The sequence below is a fragment of the Rhinopithecus bieti genome, unplaced genomic scaffold (assembly GCF_001698545.2).
Source record: "Rhinopithecus bieti isolate Rb0 unplaced genomic scaffold, ASM169854v2 scaffold_10612, whole genome shotgun sequence".
NCBI lineage: Eukaryota > Metazoa > Chordata > Mammalia > Primates > Cercopithecidae > Rhinopithecus > Rhinopithecus bieti.
The window spans coordinates 2,504,034-2,522,558 of NW_016806990.1; the positions used below are offsets into that span (position 1 = coordinate 2,504,034).

Consider the following 18,525-nt stretch of genomic DNA (forward strand, 5'->3'; position numbering starts at 1 on the left):
TCAAAAAAAAAAAAAAAAAGGGGAAAGAAATGTTACAAATTATGCAGTTATTAAAATTATTTTTTACATGTAAATAAAATACATATTAAAAGTGATTTGGCAACTGGGAAACAGAAGCAAAAGTGTTCACCACTAAAAATATCAAAAGGAAGGTAAATAAACCAACTCTTATAGAAGCTATGCTGAATAGTTAAAAATGTTACAAGCAAACAATTGAGTATCTTAATGTCTAAAGCTCAAAAAGCCCATGAATTCATTTTGGTTTAGGAAGTCCCTTAGGTATTTATGGAATATATACAAACTTATAAGGTAAAGTATTATTCACATGAGGTGAACACAAACTATCAGAAATCTTTGCTATACAAGTTGGGTAGCCACAGTTAAGAATATATTCCCCTGACACATACAATCTTAATTTCTTGGTTACAGCATTCGTTCAATGATGTGTTGGCAATTAATCGCATTCCAAAAAGTGTCTACAGTACAAAGGGAATTTTCATTTAAGGCTCCCCTCCCTTTTCATGTGTAGGATATTTTTGGAAGTATTTTTTTTTCCATCCACTGAAAGAGAATTAAGAAAATTCCAACATGCCTTGGTGTCAGCAAGTGCGCTTTTTAGTCCAGGTACCAGCAAATGATTGATGAGCCTGTCAAGCCTACAGTAGCGGATAGAGAAAGTTGGCAGAAGTTCAGTGTTACTGAAAAAAAATCTCAAATACTTATTTCATCTCCTCTATTAAGTTTAATCACATTTTCAACATGCAGCCAAGAATGAAGCTTTGACAGTAAGCCATACATTTACACAGGCAGGCATTGTCAATTTTCTGCAGTCGCCACACTGAGATAACACAAGAGAGCTGGATATTTTCTTTCGTGTGCCTTTCTTTACTAAAGAGCAATAAAAAATATGTGAAAGATTTATCCATACCTCAAATTCGTTTACCATAAATCTCTTGAAATTATTGCATTTACTTTTGCTTGGTTTATGGCAAATAAAAAATCAACTTAGTTCTTCAGTTAGATTTTTTTTTTTTTTTTTTGAGACAGAGTCTCACTCTGTCACCCAAGCTGGAGTATAGCGGTGCCATCTCAGCTCACTGCAACCTCCGCCTCCCAAGTTCTGGTGATTCTCGTGCCTCAGCCTCCTGAGTAGCTGGGATTACAGGCGCACACCACCACACCGGGCTAATTTTTGTATTTTTAGTAGAGACGGGGTTTCACCATGTTGGCCAGGCTGGGCTTGAACTCCTGGTCCTCAAATGATCCGCCTCCCTCGGCCTCCCAAAGTGTTGAGATTACAGGTGTGAGCCACTGCACCCAGCCTCAAATTAAGACTGTTAAATGCAGGTTTTTAAAGATCACAGTGATGACAGAACTGGTACATGTTTCATCATAATATACCTGCTTATGAGAACAGACATTAGCACTAAAAAGGATTTACATTTAACATGGACCATTTGCCATGTGGGCAAACACTTCTGGTTCATTCAAAGCCAGGAACTTTATATGGTTCCAGAGGGACTCCCTGGCAGATTTTGTTGATTACTCCACTAAACAGTCGAAACATGTATAGATATTATTTATCTTATAAAGCTTACCCACAGCAAAACAGACACAAAAATGAGGTAAATACTATGGGCAAGATTATAGTTCTTGGAAAAACTAAATGTCAAAATATATTTTGGTAAGCTGTTCTTACTAAGCATGATTTAAAAGCTGAAAATAGTTAAGTGTTGGAAGGCCACAAAACTTATAACATGTGTCTTCTCATCCACGGAAGCCCGTGGCATTATGCTGCACTGTAAAATGAGCAACCCTTCCCAAAAGGCAGTTCAAATACCAACATGGTCATCTTTGCTGCAGTAGAGACAATGTTTTCACTCTCACCTCTCTGAAATGTGATGTCTGCTCCAAGGACAGTTGGGTTTTTTTTTTTTTTTTTTTTTGGTCTACATTACTCATGCAGTAACACTTTGTACGTTCTTCCAACAGCCAAGGAGGCCATGACAGCTAGCTTCTATACCTGCCCATTAAGCCACAACAATAAACAATTATTAACCCTATATAGAAATGAATTAAATGATCTTAAGAAGTCTATACCTACAGTTCTCTGAGCTAATCAATGGAAAAGATGATCAATTCTGACTAACAAAGAGTACATTTATTCCATTGTCCTTCCTACTCCTCTTCATTCAAATAATCATATAGGCACTTAAAGCTGGAAAGATGTAGCACCTTTCTTTAAACATCCAATCAGAATGCCAGTAGAAGCTTCCTTCTTCTGATACAAGAGTGCCACTGAATATATTGCTAAGCTTGAAGCAGAGGCTAAATGGTTTGGTGGGAATATTTTTCAGGAGAGAGGTGAACATATTCACATTAGTTTGTGATTGTTATGGTTCAAGTTCTTAAAAAGTTGAAAATTTTGCTAGGTCCTTCTCCATCTCAGCATATTGTTCTTTAAGCCTCTCCATGGCTTTTCTGTGCTCTTCATCCACTTCAGCCCTTTTGTTGGGTTGCTCCTTCATGAAGTCGTCCCATTGGAGCGTATGCTGTTTCTCACTAGCTACTAAGTGGTCACTATGAATCTGAGAAAAGAAAATTAGAAAGTCACATGACATTTTCCAGACAATAATTTCATAAAGTTATCTCTTGATATTTGGTTACCGTTAACAATCAGCTGGGAAGTCACAAGGAAAAAGTTGTGTTATAATATCCAAAAAAAGATGACACATTAGAAACATCTAAGGCTTCTCTCATTAAAATAAAACATGGATATTCTCATTTCTTTTTTTTTTTTTTTGAGACGGAGTCTCGCTCTGTCGCCCAGGCTGGAGTGCAGTGGCGCGATCTCAGCTCACTGCAAGCTCCGCCTTCCCGGTTCACACCATTCTCCTGCCTCAGCCTCTCGAGTAGCTGGGACTACAGGCGCCCGCCACCACGCCCGGCTAATTTTTTGTATTTTAGTAGAGACGGGGTTTCACCGTGGTCTCGATCTCCTCCCCCTGTGATCCGCCCGCCTCGGCCTCCCAAAGTGCTGGAATTACAGGCGTGAGCCACCGCGCCCGGCCTTCTTAAATTTTAAATGCGGGCTGGGCACAGTGGCTCACGCCTGTAATCCCAGCATTCTAGGAGGCCAAGGCGGGTGGATCACCTGAGGTCAGGAGTTTGAGACCAGCCTAGCCAACATGGCAAAACTTCGTCTCTACTAAAAATACAAAAAATTAGCCGGGTGTGGTGGCACATGGCTGTAGTCCCAGCTACCTGGGAGGCTGAGGCATAAGAATCACTTGAACCCAGAAGGCAGAGGTTGCAGTGAGCTGAGATGGCACCACTGCACTCTAGCCTGGGTGACAGAGTGAGACTCCGTCTCAAAAAAAAGAAGAAAAAAAAATTTTTTTAAAGCGTCTAGTATAAAATGATGAAATCAAACACAATCCAAGTATTTTTTCATATTTCTATTTCTCCTCAAATACCATTTCACTGCAGATATTTTAAAACCAATTTTAAAAATTACATGCTAAAAGAATCATTGCTATAAGAAGTCAAAGTGTCTGTCTTACATAAAATATTTTTAAGTGCATTAAAAAGAATCATAAATTATTAGTCACTAGAGGAGAACTCGAGAAATCTCTTCTGGGCCGGGCACAATGGCTTGCGCCTGTAATCCCAGTACTTTGGGAAGCTGAGGCGGGCAGATCACCTGAGGTCAGGAGTTCAAGACCAGCCTGGCCAACATGGCAGAACCCTGTCTCTACTAAAAATATAAAAATCAGCCGGTGTGGTGGCGTGCACCTGTGATCCCGGGGCCTGTGATCCCAGCTACTCGGGAAACTGAGGCAGGAGAACTGCTTAAACCCAGGAGACAGAGGTTGCAGTGAGATGAGATCACGCCATTGCACTCCAGCCTGAGTGACAGAATGAGACTCCATCTCAAAAAAAAAAAAAAAAAAAAAAAAAATCTCCTCTGGGTCAGTTCTAGTCCTTAAAGCAAATCAACATCTCAAACATCTAGGTCAAATGTCTCAGTTCTTGAGATGTTCCTTAATACTGCTATATAAGGATGAAAGGTTTTTTCTTTTTCTTTCTAGCACCACAGTAATACAGATAAAATGCTGTATAAATAAAAAAGGTATAAATTTAGTTTTCTCCTTCCCTCCAAAGTATAATTTCAATTATTAACTTTGAATACGTACAACAAAAATCTAAATAGAGAGTATGAAAAAATAACTTTACATCCCTATTTCAATTATTCTACATGTATGTCATTAGCAGTTAAGTTTTGATACAGATTAGGTTCTATTAAACAAAAACTGGGATATGCAAACTATAAAAACATACAAAGTCGAATTGCTTGAACCCGGGAGGCAGAGGTTGCAGTAAGCCGAGACCGCACCATTGCACTCCAGCCTGGGTGACAGAGCGAGACTCTGTCTCAAAACAAAACAAAACACACACACACACACACACACACACACACACACACACCCCTACAAAGCACCCAAAGTCACTGTTAATTCTGGCATATTAATTCCAGCACTTGAATGAAAAAGAGACACCCAGTGTACTCAGATGCAGGTTAACTCAGATGTCAGCCACCAGAAAACAGCTACTAAGAAAAGAAACCATCTTCAGGCTGTTCATCATGTTCTTGCTGTTCTATTTTCTCTCTCATTCAGGTCAGGATGACAAACAGGATGAAGGGCTGAATAAACCAATGTGCTCTAAGTACCCATAAAATGCAAATTTCTGCTAGTTGTTTTGCATAGCTACTTCTAAAAGCCTCTCCTTTAAGATGACATTATTCTCATTTTACAGACAAAGAAATTAAGGCTTAAGGACACTTTTATCCTCCATGGTCACTCACCTAATAGCTTGGTTGTAGATTCAAATTTAGGTCTTTCTGATACCCAAACCTACGCCTTTTCTATCACAGAGTACAAATCAGATCTTTCTAGAGGAAGTTTTACGTAGGTAGCTAAAAATCTCTTTCACAAGACAAACGCTCTTGTGAGAGCCTTTTTGCCAGGACATTGCTCTAAAATATGCCCCACAGACACTTGGGATCTGAACAGATATTACAGTGGTGGGGAGAGAGGATTAGAGAGGGGTTTACTCATCCAATAAATTTGTTAAACAGGTTAAACAAAATGCAAAGAATTACTTTTTAACTTTTCAGCCTTATAGATTATAACTCTCTAAAAGATGCATGAAGAGTTTATTGAACTATTCTGATGGAACTTTAGAAAAAACTGTTACAGTCTAAGAGAAAAGCCACAGTCACACTAGAAAAAGAAAAAATGCAGATAAACTTCATCAAAATGATATTTAGCTTTAGTTGTGTTTTAATAAATACAGAGAATATTAAACATGCATACTCAGATGTTATTTAATTTGTTCATTTCTTTGTAAATGAAAAGTCATCATTGGCTCAGCTGACCCTGTGATGTGGACCACACGGCAACAGCCCGTGTTCCCCTTCCCAACCAGAATGCATTTTATCCAGTACAGCCCAATAAAGAAAAATATAGCTTTGGCAGGCATATAAACCTGGCTTCAAATTCTGGTCCACCTGTCACTAGTTGCATGATGCTGAGCAACTTAGTTTCTTTAACTTTAAAATGAGGAAAATAAATACTCCGCATCCATAAATAATACTTAAAAAGACTAGAGGTAGAACATATCAAGTTCCTAGCTCAGTGCCTGAGGAACTTAATAAAAGGTAAATATTATACAAATCACAAGCAAAGCATCTAGAAGGCAGATTACTCTACTTTTATCCCCCTGCCATTACAGTTTTTGTTCTTTAATTTTAATAATTTTAGCAACAGATTATTGTAATAATTCAAACAACACAGACAACTCAAGAGCAACAGACTTTCCCCTCCATTCCTATATTCAATTTAATCCTTGATGTAGCCATTATTAACCACTTGGCTACAAGAACAGTCTTTAAGATACTGCAATATATTAGTGAATAAGATACTGCCAAAGATCAGTATTTCTATTGTGTACTTTCAGAATATTATGAATAAAGATAAACATATTCAAGTAGCCTGTTCACATCAGGCATATCGCTTACTGGCCTTGTAGGCCAAGTGAAAATAAGCTAAAAGATGACAATCGCCAAATCCAAATAAAAATCTAGTTTTGCTTCCTTATCAAGAAGTTCTTACAGTCACTCCATGCTATCGTTTCCTAGTCGCCCAGGCTGGAGTGCCATGGCACTATCTTAGCTCACTGCAACCTCTGCCTCCTGGGTTCAAGCGATTCTCCTGCCTCAGCCTCCCAAATAGCTGGGATTACAGGCGCCCACCACCACACCAGGCTAATTTTTGTATTTTTAGTAGAGACAAGGTTTCACCACGCTGGCCAGGCTGGTCTTGAACTCCTGACCTCAGGTGATCCGCCCACCTCTGCCTCCCAAAGTGCTGGAATTACAGGCATGAGCCACCCCGCCCCGCCCCCGCCCCCGGCCCATTCTTACATTCTTTACAACAATCAGTAAAGAAAAAAGGGAGAGGCGGGGGTCCCCTATACATTCATGTATTGACAATACTGCAGTCTTTACATACAAATAAAACTCAGCTACCTGGAAATAACATGTATCTGAAACTTAGTTGAGAACGTGGTAAGACCTTTAAGTCATCCAAAAGAAAAAGATACTACAAAGTCCATTTACAAATATTGCAGGACTCATGAAAAGCTCTTCTGATTCTGAGCCTATTTGACCTACATTATATACATTTCTAACCACCTTAGTTAACTTGTTTCTAAGACAACACCCTATTAAAAAATCACAAGTTAGAAAATGGAAAGGCTGATAAATGAGGGAAGAATAACAGGCATCAGCCTTATAGCAAAAGAGGAGGCAGATAAAAAACTTAAAACACACAGTGTCTGAGGGCAGCTGGTACAGAAACACAGCACAGTATCTCTCTTTCTTCTTCCCTAATGACATCACCATATTCACCATAATATAAAATCGGATATTCTCAATAATGCCTGATTCCTACAAAATTATTCTTAACATTTAATAAATTTTTTAAAAAACATAAAAGTATAGAATATCTTTTTAAAGATTTCCATCCAAAGTAATCAAAGTTCATGGTGACAGATGACAAGAAGACCCATCGAGACATGGAGACCTACAACATCTCCATTGAGGAGATGCCCTTCAATGTTGCTGACCTTGTCTGAGAGGCTGTCCTGCTACCTGGCCCCAGCTAGGGGCAGAGGAGCAGCAGGCGTGTGAGGATGGCATGGACATCTTGTCACTTTTTTCTCTGAACAAATACCACTTCTTGAGGCAAAAGAAGTTAACTGTGAACATGTCAGACACCCCTTTTCTTTGGGGTAGGCTCTTGCCCTAGCGGCCATTTCTTCTCCCCAAAAACACTAATTCATTTCCCTAAGCTAGTTACCTCCAGATTCCAGAGGCTCTCCCCACCCCAGCTGAGTTTCTCTGGATATCATTCAAGGGACTATGTCACTGAACTTCATTTGCTGAAACAAACCTGGAGGGAGAGCTCCTAAAACTCCTGAGTGAGGCTGCCCAGGGGATTGTCCCCATGTAGGGGAAGCAGAGGAGAGAAAATGGTAGCCATTTTTACACTGACATTGTTTTGTATAGTATTTATTGATTCAAGAAACATAAAATTCTGAATAAAATGACTTGGAAACTGCTCCTTAAAAATAAAATAAAGAAATCAGAAAAACAAAAAAAGTGGTTAAAGTTATAAGAACATTGTGCTTAAAGAATACAAAAACCTTGGCTTTTACATAGAATTACCATACAAAGCAGCAATTCCACTATTGGGCATATACCCAAAAAATTAAAAGTAGGAACTTGAACAGCTATTTGTACACCCACATTTACAGCAATGTTATGCATAATAGCTAAAGGTGGGAGAACCTAAATGTCCATAGACACAGATAAACAGAATGTAGTCTACACATACAATGGAATATTATTCAGCCTTAAAAAAGAAGGAAATTCTGACACATGCTACAGCATGGACGAATCTCGATATTACACTAAAGAAATAGGCCAGTCACAAAAGAGACAAACGTTATATGAGTCTACTTACATGATGAACCTAGAGCAGTCAAATTCATAGAGCTAGAAAGTAGAATGGTGGTTTCCAGGGGTGGAGAGAAAGGGGAATGAGGAGTTACTGCTTACTGGGTACAGAGTTTCAGTTTTGCAATATGAAAGAGTCCTGTGGGCCGGGTGCGGTGGCTCACGCCTGTAATCCCAGCACTTTGGGAAGCTGAGGTGGGTGGATCACCTGAGGTTAGGAGTTCAAGACCAGCCTGGCCAACATGGCGAAGCCCCGTCTCTACTGAAAATACAAAAATTAGCTGGGCATGACAGCAGGCGCCTGTTGTCCCAGTTACTGGGTAGGCTGAGGTGGGAGAATTGCTTGAACCTGGGAGGCGGAAGTTACAGTGAGCCGAGATCACGCCACTGCACTGCACACTGGGTGACAAAAGCAAAACTCCATCTCAAAAAAATAGCAATAAATAAATTTAGAAAAAAAAGGTTCTGTGGATGGATGGTGGTGATGGTTGAACAACAATGTGAATATAGATAATGCCACTGAAATGTACATTTTAAAATGGTTATGAAGGTAAATGTTATGTTATATAAATTCTGCCACAATAAAAAAAAAAGTAAATCAAGTTTCAGTGGGCTCTTCTTAAATGAAATCAATTGCACTCTTCAAGATAAACTTAGAAAATGCCAACTTCAAAAGAAAATGAAGAGAATTTATTAATAACCTATAACTACATACCAAAAGTAATTAACTATAATGGTGTTATCTCTTTCTACTTAGTAAAATGTATACATAAGTTACAACAGAGAAAGAAATAATAATAAACTGGCACGCATGCAGTCACACACTCACCGCCTTCCACCAATTAAAGATAATTTGAAACAGAAACCAATCCTGAAGATAGGTGTCTAGAACCAGGTATATAAAATAATTCTGGATTACAAAATAAAAACACACTTCTGCAGAGATTCGTCTAAGTCAGTGATTTTCAATGGGGGGCAGGAGAGGGCATTTTACACCCCTCTCCCCCAGGAGATTGCTGGTTATTATAACACAGGTTGTGGGGAAGTGCTACTGGCATCTAGTAGATAGAGGTCAAGGACGCTGCTAAACATCCTGCAATGTTTAGCAGCGTCCTTGACCTCTATCAAGGATGTGGGACAGCACCCACAATAAGGAATTACCAGGTCCAAAGTGTCAATAGTGCTGAGGTTGAGAAACCTTGGTCTACAGGAAAACTCTGAATAATCCAACTAAGGTCTAATAGGTCTTTTAGAGCATCTGCCAGTAATATACATGCCATTAATTTTATATATGCCTTACAGAGACACAGGAAAAACCATTTCCTTTGGTAAGGAGTGTCAGTATAACAACTGCCAAAAATGATTTTATGTGGAACAGTATGTACTGATATGTTACTCTATTTTCAAACTCTATTAAAAACAATGTATAAGCCATGTGAACCTGTTGCTCTCATGAAAGTAATCACAAAGAAGGATAACTGGATCTAATAAATATTTGTGGACAAAGTGAATCAAAAGCATTCACATTTACTTCATAATTACTTCCAGTCTGGTTGAACAGGGCTTCAAAAGTTGACACCTGTGCATGAAACTCAATTTAAATTATTGACAGATACTATTAACCATCTCATCTCCACCGGTGGCATATTTTTAAGAGCAAGTGAATTTTATAAGCCAATAATATTTTCCTTTCACTATTCTTATTGCTAGTGCCCAAAATGCAACTTTGTACTAGTGGTAGTTTTTAAGACATGTCAAATAACTAGGGAATGTGCATTTATTGTTCTTCTGAATGTACTTTTAGATATCAATTGTGGGAAATATGATTTGTATGAATGACGTTTAACAGTTTACTTCCTACAGAAATCCACAAATTGTCTTGACATAAAAGAATTAATGAATTCAAGATCAGCCTGACCGGCCGGGCGCGGTGACTCAAGCCTATAATCCCAGCACTTTGGGAGGCCGAGACGGGCGGATCACGCGGTCAAGAGTTCGAGACTAGCCTGGCTAACATGGTGAAACTCCGTCTCTACTAAAAAATACAAAAAAAACTAGCCGGGCGAGGTGGCGGGCGCCTGTAGTCCCAGCTACTTGGGAGGCTGAGGCAGGAGAATGGCGTAAACTCGGGAGGCAGAGCTTGCAGTGAGCTGAGATCCAGCCACTGCACTCCAACCTGGGCGACAGAGCAAGACTCCGTCTCAACAACAACAACAAAAAAAGATCAGCCTGACCAAGATGGTGAAACCCCGTCTCTACTAAAAATACAAAAATTAGCCATGACTGGTGGTGTGCGCCTGTAATCCCAGCTACTTGGGAGGCTGAGGCAGGAGAATCGCTTGAACCCAGGAGGCAGAGATAGCAGTGAGCTGAGATGGCGCCACTGCACTCCAGCCCGGGTAACAGAGTGAGACTCCATCTCAAAAAAAAAAAAAAAGAATTAATGAGTAATGGCAGGAGTCTATTTTATTTCATTACTACTCCCATCTTTGTTCTGAGAACCTTTCAAATATATAAAATGTACGCAATAGTATAACCAAGGGCAACAATTAACATTAGGTTGAAAATGCAGCTGGAGGTCAGGTCTTTCGTTTTGTTTACGTTGGCTAGATGAAAAATTAAACTTTACCTTTATGACATACGTGTGTGTGCACGCACATGTGTATGTGTGGGGTTTGAAATCTCTGCCATGTCACAGTTTCAGAAGAAGCTACATATGGCAGTAAAACAAAAAAGTAAAAGAAAAGAAAAAAGAAAGACACGACTAAAAGTTTATTGCTCTAATAAAATGTAAAGAATTTTACTTTAAAATGTAAAGAATTATTCTCTGAACAAAGAAGTACATCTGTTTATGACTTTAAGCTGGTTAATTTATTAAATTATCTTCAGGAAAGAAAATCAAGGTAACAAATCTAAGTCTGCTTACAAACTAAGTCTCACAGACTTACCAACTTCTGGTGAAACAAAGTTTCAGTATATTTTAAAATACTAATTTTAATATATATTCTATAAAATTAGTTTAAAATACCCCCAGACATAATATCTATAAGAAATGTCCTTCAGGCTGGGCACAATGGCTCATGTCTGTAATTCCAGCAATTTGGGAGATTGAGGCGGGTAGATCATCCAAGGTCAGGAGTTTGAGACCAGCCTGGCCAACGTGGCGAAACCCTGTCTCTACTAAAAATACAAAAATTAGCTTGGATTACAGGTGTAATCCCAGCTACTTGGGAAGCTGAGGCAGAAGAACATTTAAACCTGGGAGGCGGAGATTGCAGTGAGCCATTGCACCACTGCCCTCCAGCCTGGGTGACGACGGAGTGAGACTTCGTCTCAAGGAAAATAAAAAAAAAAAGAAAAAGAAAAAAAGAAATGTACTTCATATTAAATATTAAAATATTCTTTTTTTTTTTTTCCTGAGACGGAGTTTCACTCTTGTTGCCCAGACTGGAGTGCAAAACTCGGCTCACCGTAACCTCCGCCTCCCAGGTTCAAGTGATTCTCCTGCCTCAGCCTCCCCAGTAGCTGGGATTAAACGAGGCATGCACCACCACGTCCAGCTAATTATGTATTTTTTAGGAGAGACGGGGTTTTTCCATGTTGGTCAGGCTAGTCTCAAACTCCCGACCTCAAGTGATCCGCTCGCCTCAGCCTCTCAAAGTGCTGGGATACAGGTGTGAGCCACCACGCCCGGCTTAAAATATTATTTCTTGTGGCCAGTGCTTTTTAAACCATGGGCTAGACAGCACTTTTTAATTTGCAAAATCATCAATGGGAAGGTTTCTCAAGTGCTTCTTCACAGACTCTAACAGACTACGGCAGGGCTCTTATCCACACAGTGACTGCTCGCATATTAAACAAATAGCTGGCAGGAAAAAAATGCTACTCTACATTTTGACAGTGAGATACAATTTTCAAAGTCATTTCAAATAATTTTTACAATGCAATTTACCCTTCGATCTATCAGATAAGTAGAATAGATCATTATTTTGCAGACGAGGAGCTGGAAGCTCAAGGATTTATCCAAGGGCTTATAGCTAGCTAGTAAAGGGAACCAATACCAGAAATAAAAGAAGCCAGGTATTTCTTACCCAATCTGGTCATCTTCCTACTATACATAGGGCCAATACACGACAGTAGAAATAGTTCAAAGCAACAAGAGAAACTGTTCAAATTAAAATTTAATTTTCAGTTCCTTCTAATCAAGAATGACAAAATTGCCATTTTCAAACTATAACTGCTTTGACAATGTCTTAGAAAAAACAGACCGATTAATGTGCTGGTGCACACTCACCTGAATCTACTTAAATCATACAGCAACATGTCAGAAAGGTAACATGTAGCATGCGATACGTCTTCATTTTTATTTTGAGAGCCAAGAGAACCGCCTGCGTTGAAATGTACAGCCAGTGTTCTATCAGGTAGTTATTCGGCTTCTCAAAAAACGGAAAGTTTCTGATGTCCCCACAACAAATTGTTTAATACAGCATTTAAGATCGTCCACAATAATCTCTAGAAATGTCCATTTAGACAGTCTCCATACCAGGTCCACGAGACAATACTGACTTACCACATCTTTCGCCTTTACTTACAATGTATTCCTTGCCCTGTAATATCTCTCTTCTCATCTTCCAGCAACTGAATTCCTACCAATCAAGGTCAGGCTTGAATGCCATCGTCTTCCTAATAAATTACACTTTTGCCAAGATCCTAAAAAGTTATTAGTAATGATCACAGTTCTCACTTTATCCTCTATTATTACAGGGTTAGCGCTTTGGGACTCCAAGACTTTTAGCTCCTTAAGTGTAGGAACTGCCCTAAAATTAACAAAATCCATCATCCCCAGTGGCACCTAGCAAAGCAGAGGAATTAAAAATGTATCTGCTGTCCAGTCTGTCATGGTCCACTTACATCCCCCAGCCCTGCCTGCCTTTCCAGCACTCTCTGCACACTGTGCAAGCACCCCATCCTGACACAAACTTCCCTGACCACAGACCTGCCCTGCCACTTCATCCGGGAGCTCAGCCATGGCCCTGCTTCCCGAATGGCCTGTGGGGTCCCACCATCCTTGGGCAGCATTCCCATCTGTCTTCAATGTCAAGTCCTTTCAATAAAGTGTAAATTAGCAAATTGTTGACTTTTCAAACTTTGTATCAACATTTAGATTTAAGCAGAGGGTACAGAAACTGAAACTCTGAGAAGGCTCATTCCATTATATTTTTATACAGTGACAGATCTGAACTATTACTGTGGATTAACCACAACACATTCCAGATAAATGGAGACAGTAACATTTGTCGGTACACAAGCAAAAAAGCATTATTTTCAGAGTGACTTAGTCTTTTCAATGTTTTTTAATAAGTGTTAAGATGTATCTTCATTAGTTTAGAGCAATGAGTAAGTTACAAAAACACTTGATGATAATTGCAAGTGAAAAACACCAAATTATCACAGGAACTTAAATTCTTGTGCTATTTTTCCACATCTGAATTTAGTTAACATATAATTCAAATAAGCAAAGCACTGCCCAGCAAATGATTCAAATACTCCTATGGCTATTCATTAAATAACCTATCCACAGGCATGAATGCTTCCTTTTCTGGAAGAAATATACATAATATACTCAATACTTCAGGCTCAGAGGAAAGATTTATATCTCCAATCTGGTGGATATTTGTTGTTACATGTAAAAGTCCTATTTTCTCTCTCCTCCAGGAGACAAATACCACTTTCAGGGAAAAGATGGAAATATTGAAAACGAAAAAAGAGAGTTCTGCAATTTCAATTTATAAAAATATTGATGGTATGACCACGTGACCATACCTCCTCAACACATCTTCAATGAATCAGCCATTTTAAAATATGTAAAAATCACTGCATTCAGAGAATTTTCTGATCAAAAGCAATTGCTAATCATATAACAAACACCCAAGACTTATATGCCCCGTTATCTAAATGATCTTTTACCTTTTTTCGTTCCTGCTCCCTCTGTTGGAGTCTACAGACTGAGTCATTAGCTGCTTGCACTGAAATAAAAAAGACATGGGTTTTCAGTCAGCAGACCGTGTTCGAGGAAACACACACCTGGGGGAGGAGTATGTGTGGAGAGCATGTGGATTGTTTTAGATCTCAAAAAACTAGGAGAAAACTGACATTATTTTGGTGGTGGTGAGATGGCCAGAAAGGGAAAGTAAGTTTTGCCAATATATTCAGGATGTCATAATTAGAACAATAATTCTTGAGCTTTGAGCTACAAGCTGAAGGACATTTAAATACTAACTCCAGTGACAGACTGTCTACAACCACCTCAGAATTCCCCAAAAAGATATAAAATGCCGATAAATTTATCACAACATTCTGATTATGACATTACATTGTCTGTCTGTCCCCACCGTCCCCCCTTTCTCTCATTCATACTACTGCTCTCTCACTGCAGTACCTGGTAACTACATGACTTCAACAACTTTCTACTCTTCTTGCCTGTGCTCTCTTGATTTCTAATTTATCCCAGCTGCCACTGCAAGATTCAGCTTCCTCTGGACCATCTCCATTAAGTCACTTCTCTTTCTCAAGAACTAACTGCTAGTAATAATTATTCTAATTATTTATTGAGTATTTACTAAGTGCCAAGATCTATGTATTATCCCTCTTAATCCCACATTCCTACTAGGAAATGATCACTATTCCATTTTACAGATGACAAAACTGAGGTAAAGAGAGGTGAAGCTGTCAATCAAGGAGGTTATACAACTAATAAGTGCAGGAAACAGGATTTCAAATCAGATCTTTCTGGCTCTAAAGACTTGGCTCTTACTATCAACACTCTACTGCCTCTTTAATTATTTCATCAGTGAAACCACTTGTAATTCTTCCCTTATTTAAACCTTTTCATCTGCCACATGCATTTTTTTTCTGTTCATAAATGTTCTCTTACTTCATCCAAATAAAGACATGTAGTGTGCAGGCTAAAAGTGAGCCTTAGTCAGTCAAATTTGGCACTCAGTTGTGTGAACGATCTTGGGCATGTTTGCTCGCTCAGTTACTCATTTGTCAAATGTTTACTGAGCATTTGCTTTGTGCCAGGCACTGTTCTTGTTGGCACTCCTATCTCTCAGCACCTTAGTTCCTCATCTGTAACATGAACATAACTACTAATGACAGGGCTTCAGAAGTGACATAAAATTTAAATATTTTAGAGAACACAGTACATACTATGCTTAAAAGTAAATAATTTCAATATTAATAATGATAATCACTTAGAGTAGTTCTTTATATAAAATAAGCAGTCAGGCCGGGCGTGGTGGCTCACGCACGCCTGTAGTCCCAGCACTTTGGGAGGCTGTGGTGGGCAGATCACCTGAGGTCAGGAGTTCGAGACTAGCCTGACCAACACGGTGAAACTCTGTCTCTACTGAAAATACAAAAATTAGCTGAGAATAGTGGCACATGCCTGTAGTCCCAGCTACTTGGGAGGCTGAGGCAAGAGAATCGCTTGAACGAGGAGGCGGAGGTTGCAGTGAGCCAAGATCGTGCCACTGCACTCCAGCCTGGGTGACAGAGCGAGACTCCATCTCAAAAAATAAATAAATATATATGTGTGTGTGTGTGTGTGTGTATGTATGTGTGTATATATATATATATAAAATAAGCAATCAAGAACTGTTCACTGTTACCAATATTCTATTTATTGTACTATCCTAAAGAAAATCCTTTCCTTATTTCTTTTCACTAATTAAACTGTTTTGTTTCAAAAGCCCAGTTCAAGGTTTACTGTCTTCATAAAGCCCTCCTGACTAGTCTCTTCCCTCTGAGGATTTTCCCTATTTGAAATTCCTTTATCAGGTGTGTGTGTGTATCCTACCATTTATTAATATCTTGCATTTGCTGAAACTGGAGGTTTGTCTAATTGTTTTAAAATTATGTCTTCCTACCCCACCCCAATCCGGCCCCAACTAGGTCACAAGTTCCACAATAGGGCAGGGACTGTGATTTCTCTTTCAGAGCAATGTTAGGCCTTTCCCTCGGGGAATATGGTAAAAGAGAAGAATTTTGTTTTCAAAAGTTGTGTTTTATCAGTAACCATTAATTCTAGCTATATCAAAGGTAATATTTAAGTACTGAAAATTAGGTTCCCAATCATTGTTTTTTTATAAAAGAAAATATTTTTTAAAAAAAGGGTTGATTAGATCTGCCTTCTTTCTGTGGCATATTAATATGACATCATTTTTCCCAAGCAGTGCTTCTATCATTTCCTGGGCTGGTTTTTTCCCCCACTGGCTCTGCGAACATAACTTAAAACCCATTTGGCAGTTGTTAGGAGCTTCATCACTTTCAGAAGATTCTGAGCCTAACCTAAAAGAAGAGTTACAGGCTTCTGCCACCTACTTTGTGATTTGTAACGTCCTTTAAAATTGTAATCAGAACACATCTGACAAAGGGGCACTTCTGTTCTGCGTCAGGATGGCTACGTTTAGACAGAATATCCACTTTCAGAAATCACAGTCCCTGTGAAGCAATTCACCTTTTAACTCTTCAGGCACACAATGGAAAAGGTTTACTTTCTGAATTTATGAAACTTGCTTTTCTAAAGTCGAAGACAGTCATCAGACTGCACCAAACATTCCCTTTTTGATCAGTTAGTGACAGCAAGAAGGCCCATTTCTCTAAACCTTCCTATCACACCTGCATCACTTACTGGTTGTATAACTCAGCACGAAGCCATCTGCTCTGTTGTCTCAGTGTTTTAGGAGAGACTTTAAAAAAAAGTCAAGAATTTATCAAGTGCTTTTCTCTTAACCAAAAGATTATTCAAGTAGATCTGTGCCACGCACCACAGTTAACAATGTCCTACTTTCCTCACATAAAAGAGAAACAAATTCATTCTATCATGGTGTCTATAAGTAAACCTCAAACACACACATAAGAAAATAATTTCAGGACTTGCAGTTCCAAAATGCGGGTATAGAAGCGAGCTAGCTTCACTCTCCACAACAGAAAACGAAAATCAGGTACACATTGCCAGCAATACCCCAGAACTCAAACATGAGGATGAGACAGTTCTCAGGGCCACAGAGAAATGAAAACACTCTAAGGAGACAGGAACAGAATCGGACTTTCATCTCTGTACCTTTCCTTCCCCAACCTGCCTTGGCACTAAGCACATGGGAAATTTCCCTGACTCATGGTTTCTATGCTAAAAGAGGGATCATGGTGGACGATCAGCTTCCCCGCCATCTTGGGCTCCCTGGCAGGAGAACTGTCCCTGCCTTAACCCATGGAAAGCAGTGGTGATACCTTAGAGGCAGACATATCCTCCAGGACAGCCAGAGATAAAGGAGAGAGGTGCCACTTCCACCCCCAGCCTTTCAGAAACTCTGTTCTGTAACTCAGCCAAAGAAGACACCAAATCAAAGTGGCTACTCGGCAGCACCACACTGCAGGAGGTTCGTTCCACAGGTGCCCTGGGCACAGAGGCTGCCTAGCCAGCCTTCTCACACTAACAAGATATCCCTTTGGGGACCTCCCCTATTCAAGATGAGTGGCATTTTGATTGTTTACTAGAACTAAGGCAGACGGGTTTAAGATGCCGTCTGGTGCTGAAAAGAAGCAGTGACCTAGTGAAAGAAAAAAGAAATCTGCAGGTAAAATACAAAGAGTCTCTAAGCAAATGGATCCAATAAAAACAGAAACAAGACAGAGGAAAGGGGAATAAATAACTAATGCTTCAATGCAAAGACACAGATGTACATCCACAAGAAACAACAGCAAACAAGGAACGAAGACCTCCCTAACAGACAAAGCAAAGAACCAGTCAGTGAATGACCTCAGTGAGATGGCACTAAATGAACTCTCTGACCAACAACGCAAAATAGCAGTTTTAAGGAAACTCAGTGCTCTCCAGGATAACACAGAAAAAATAATTCAGAAATTTAACAAAGAGATTAAAATAGATTTTTTTCTTTTGAGACAGCTGTTGCTCTAGCTGGAGTGCAGTGGCACAATCTCAGCATACCACAACCTCCGCCTCCCGGGTTCAAGCGATTCTCCTGCCTCAGCCTTCTGAGTAGATGGGACTACAGGCGTGCGCCACCACGCCCAGCTAATTTTTGTATTCTTAATAGAGACGGGGTTTTACCATGTTGGTCAGGCTGGTCTCGAACTCCTGACCTCATGATCCACTCGCCGTGGCCTCCCAAAGTGCTGGGATTACAGGTGTGAGCCACCATACCCAGTCAGATTAAAATAATTTTTAAAAATCAAACAGAAATCTTGAAACTGGGAAATACATTTGCTGAACTGAAAAATTCACTAGAGACTCTCAGCAGTAGAATGAATCAAGCAGAGGAGAGTCAGTGAGCTCAAGAAAGGCCAGACACAGTGGCTCACTCCTGTAATCCCAACACTTTGGGATGCCAAGGCAGGCGGATCACTTGAGGTCAGGA

At 39.6% G+C, this 18,525-nt stretch overlaps 1 protein-coding gene across 1 annotated transcript in view; it reads right to left on the reverse strand.

Moving 5' to 3' along the window:
* Window positions 1–308: 308 nt before the first annotated feature.
* The window catches only part of BLOC1S5 (biogenesis of lysosomal organelles complex 1 subunit 5), a 56,119-nt gene continuing 37,902 nt past the window's right edge, over window positions 309–18,525 (reverse strand). Inside the window, exons 4-5 of the mRNA XM_017879621.1 lie at window positions 14,051–14,109; window positions 309–2,588 (exon numbers count right to left, since the gene is read on the reverse strand). Coding sequence (XP_017735110.1) covers window positions 2,409–2,588; window positions 14,051–14,109 — 239 coding nt within the window. The 3' untranslated portion in view covers window positions 309–2,408. The remainder of the gene's footprint in view (window positions 2,589–14,050; window positions 14,110–18,525) is intronic.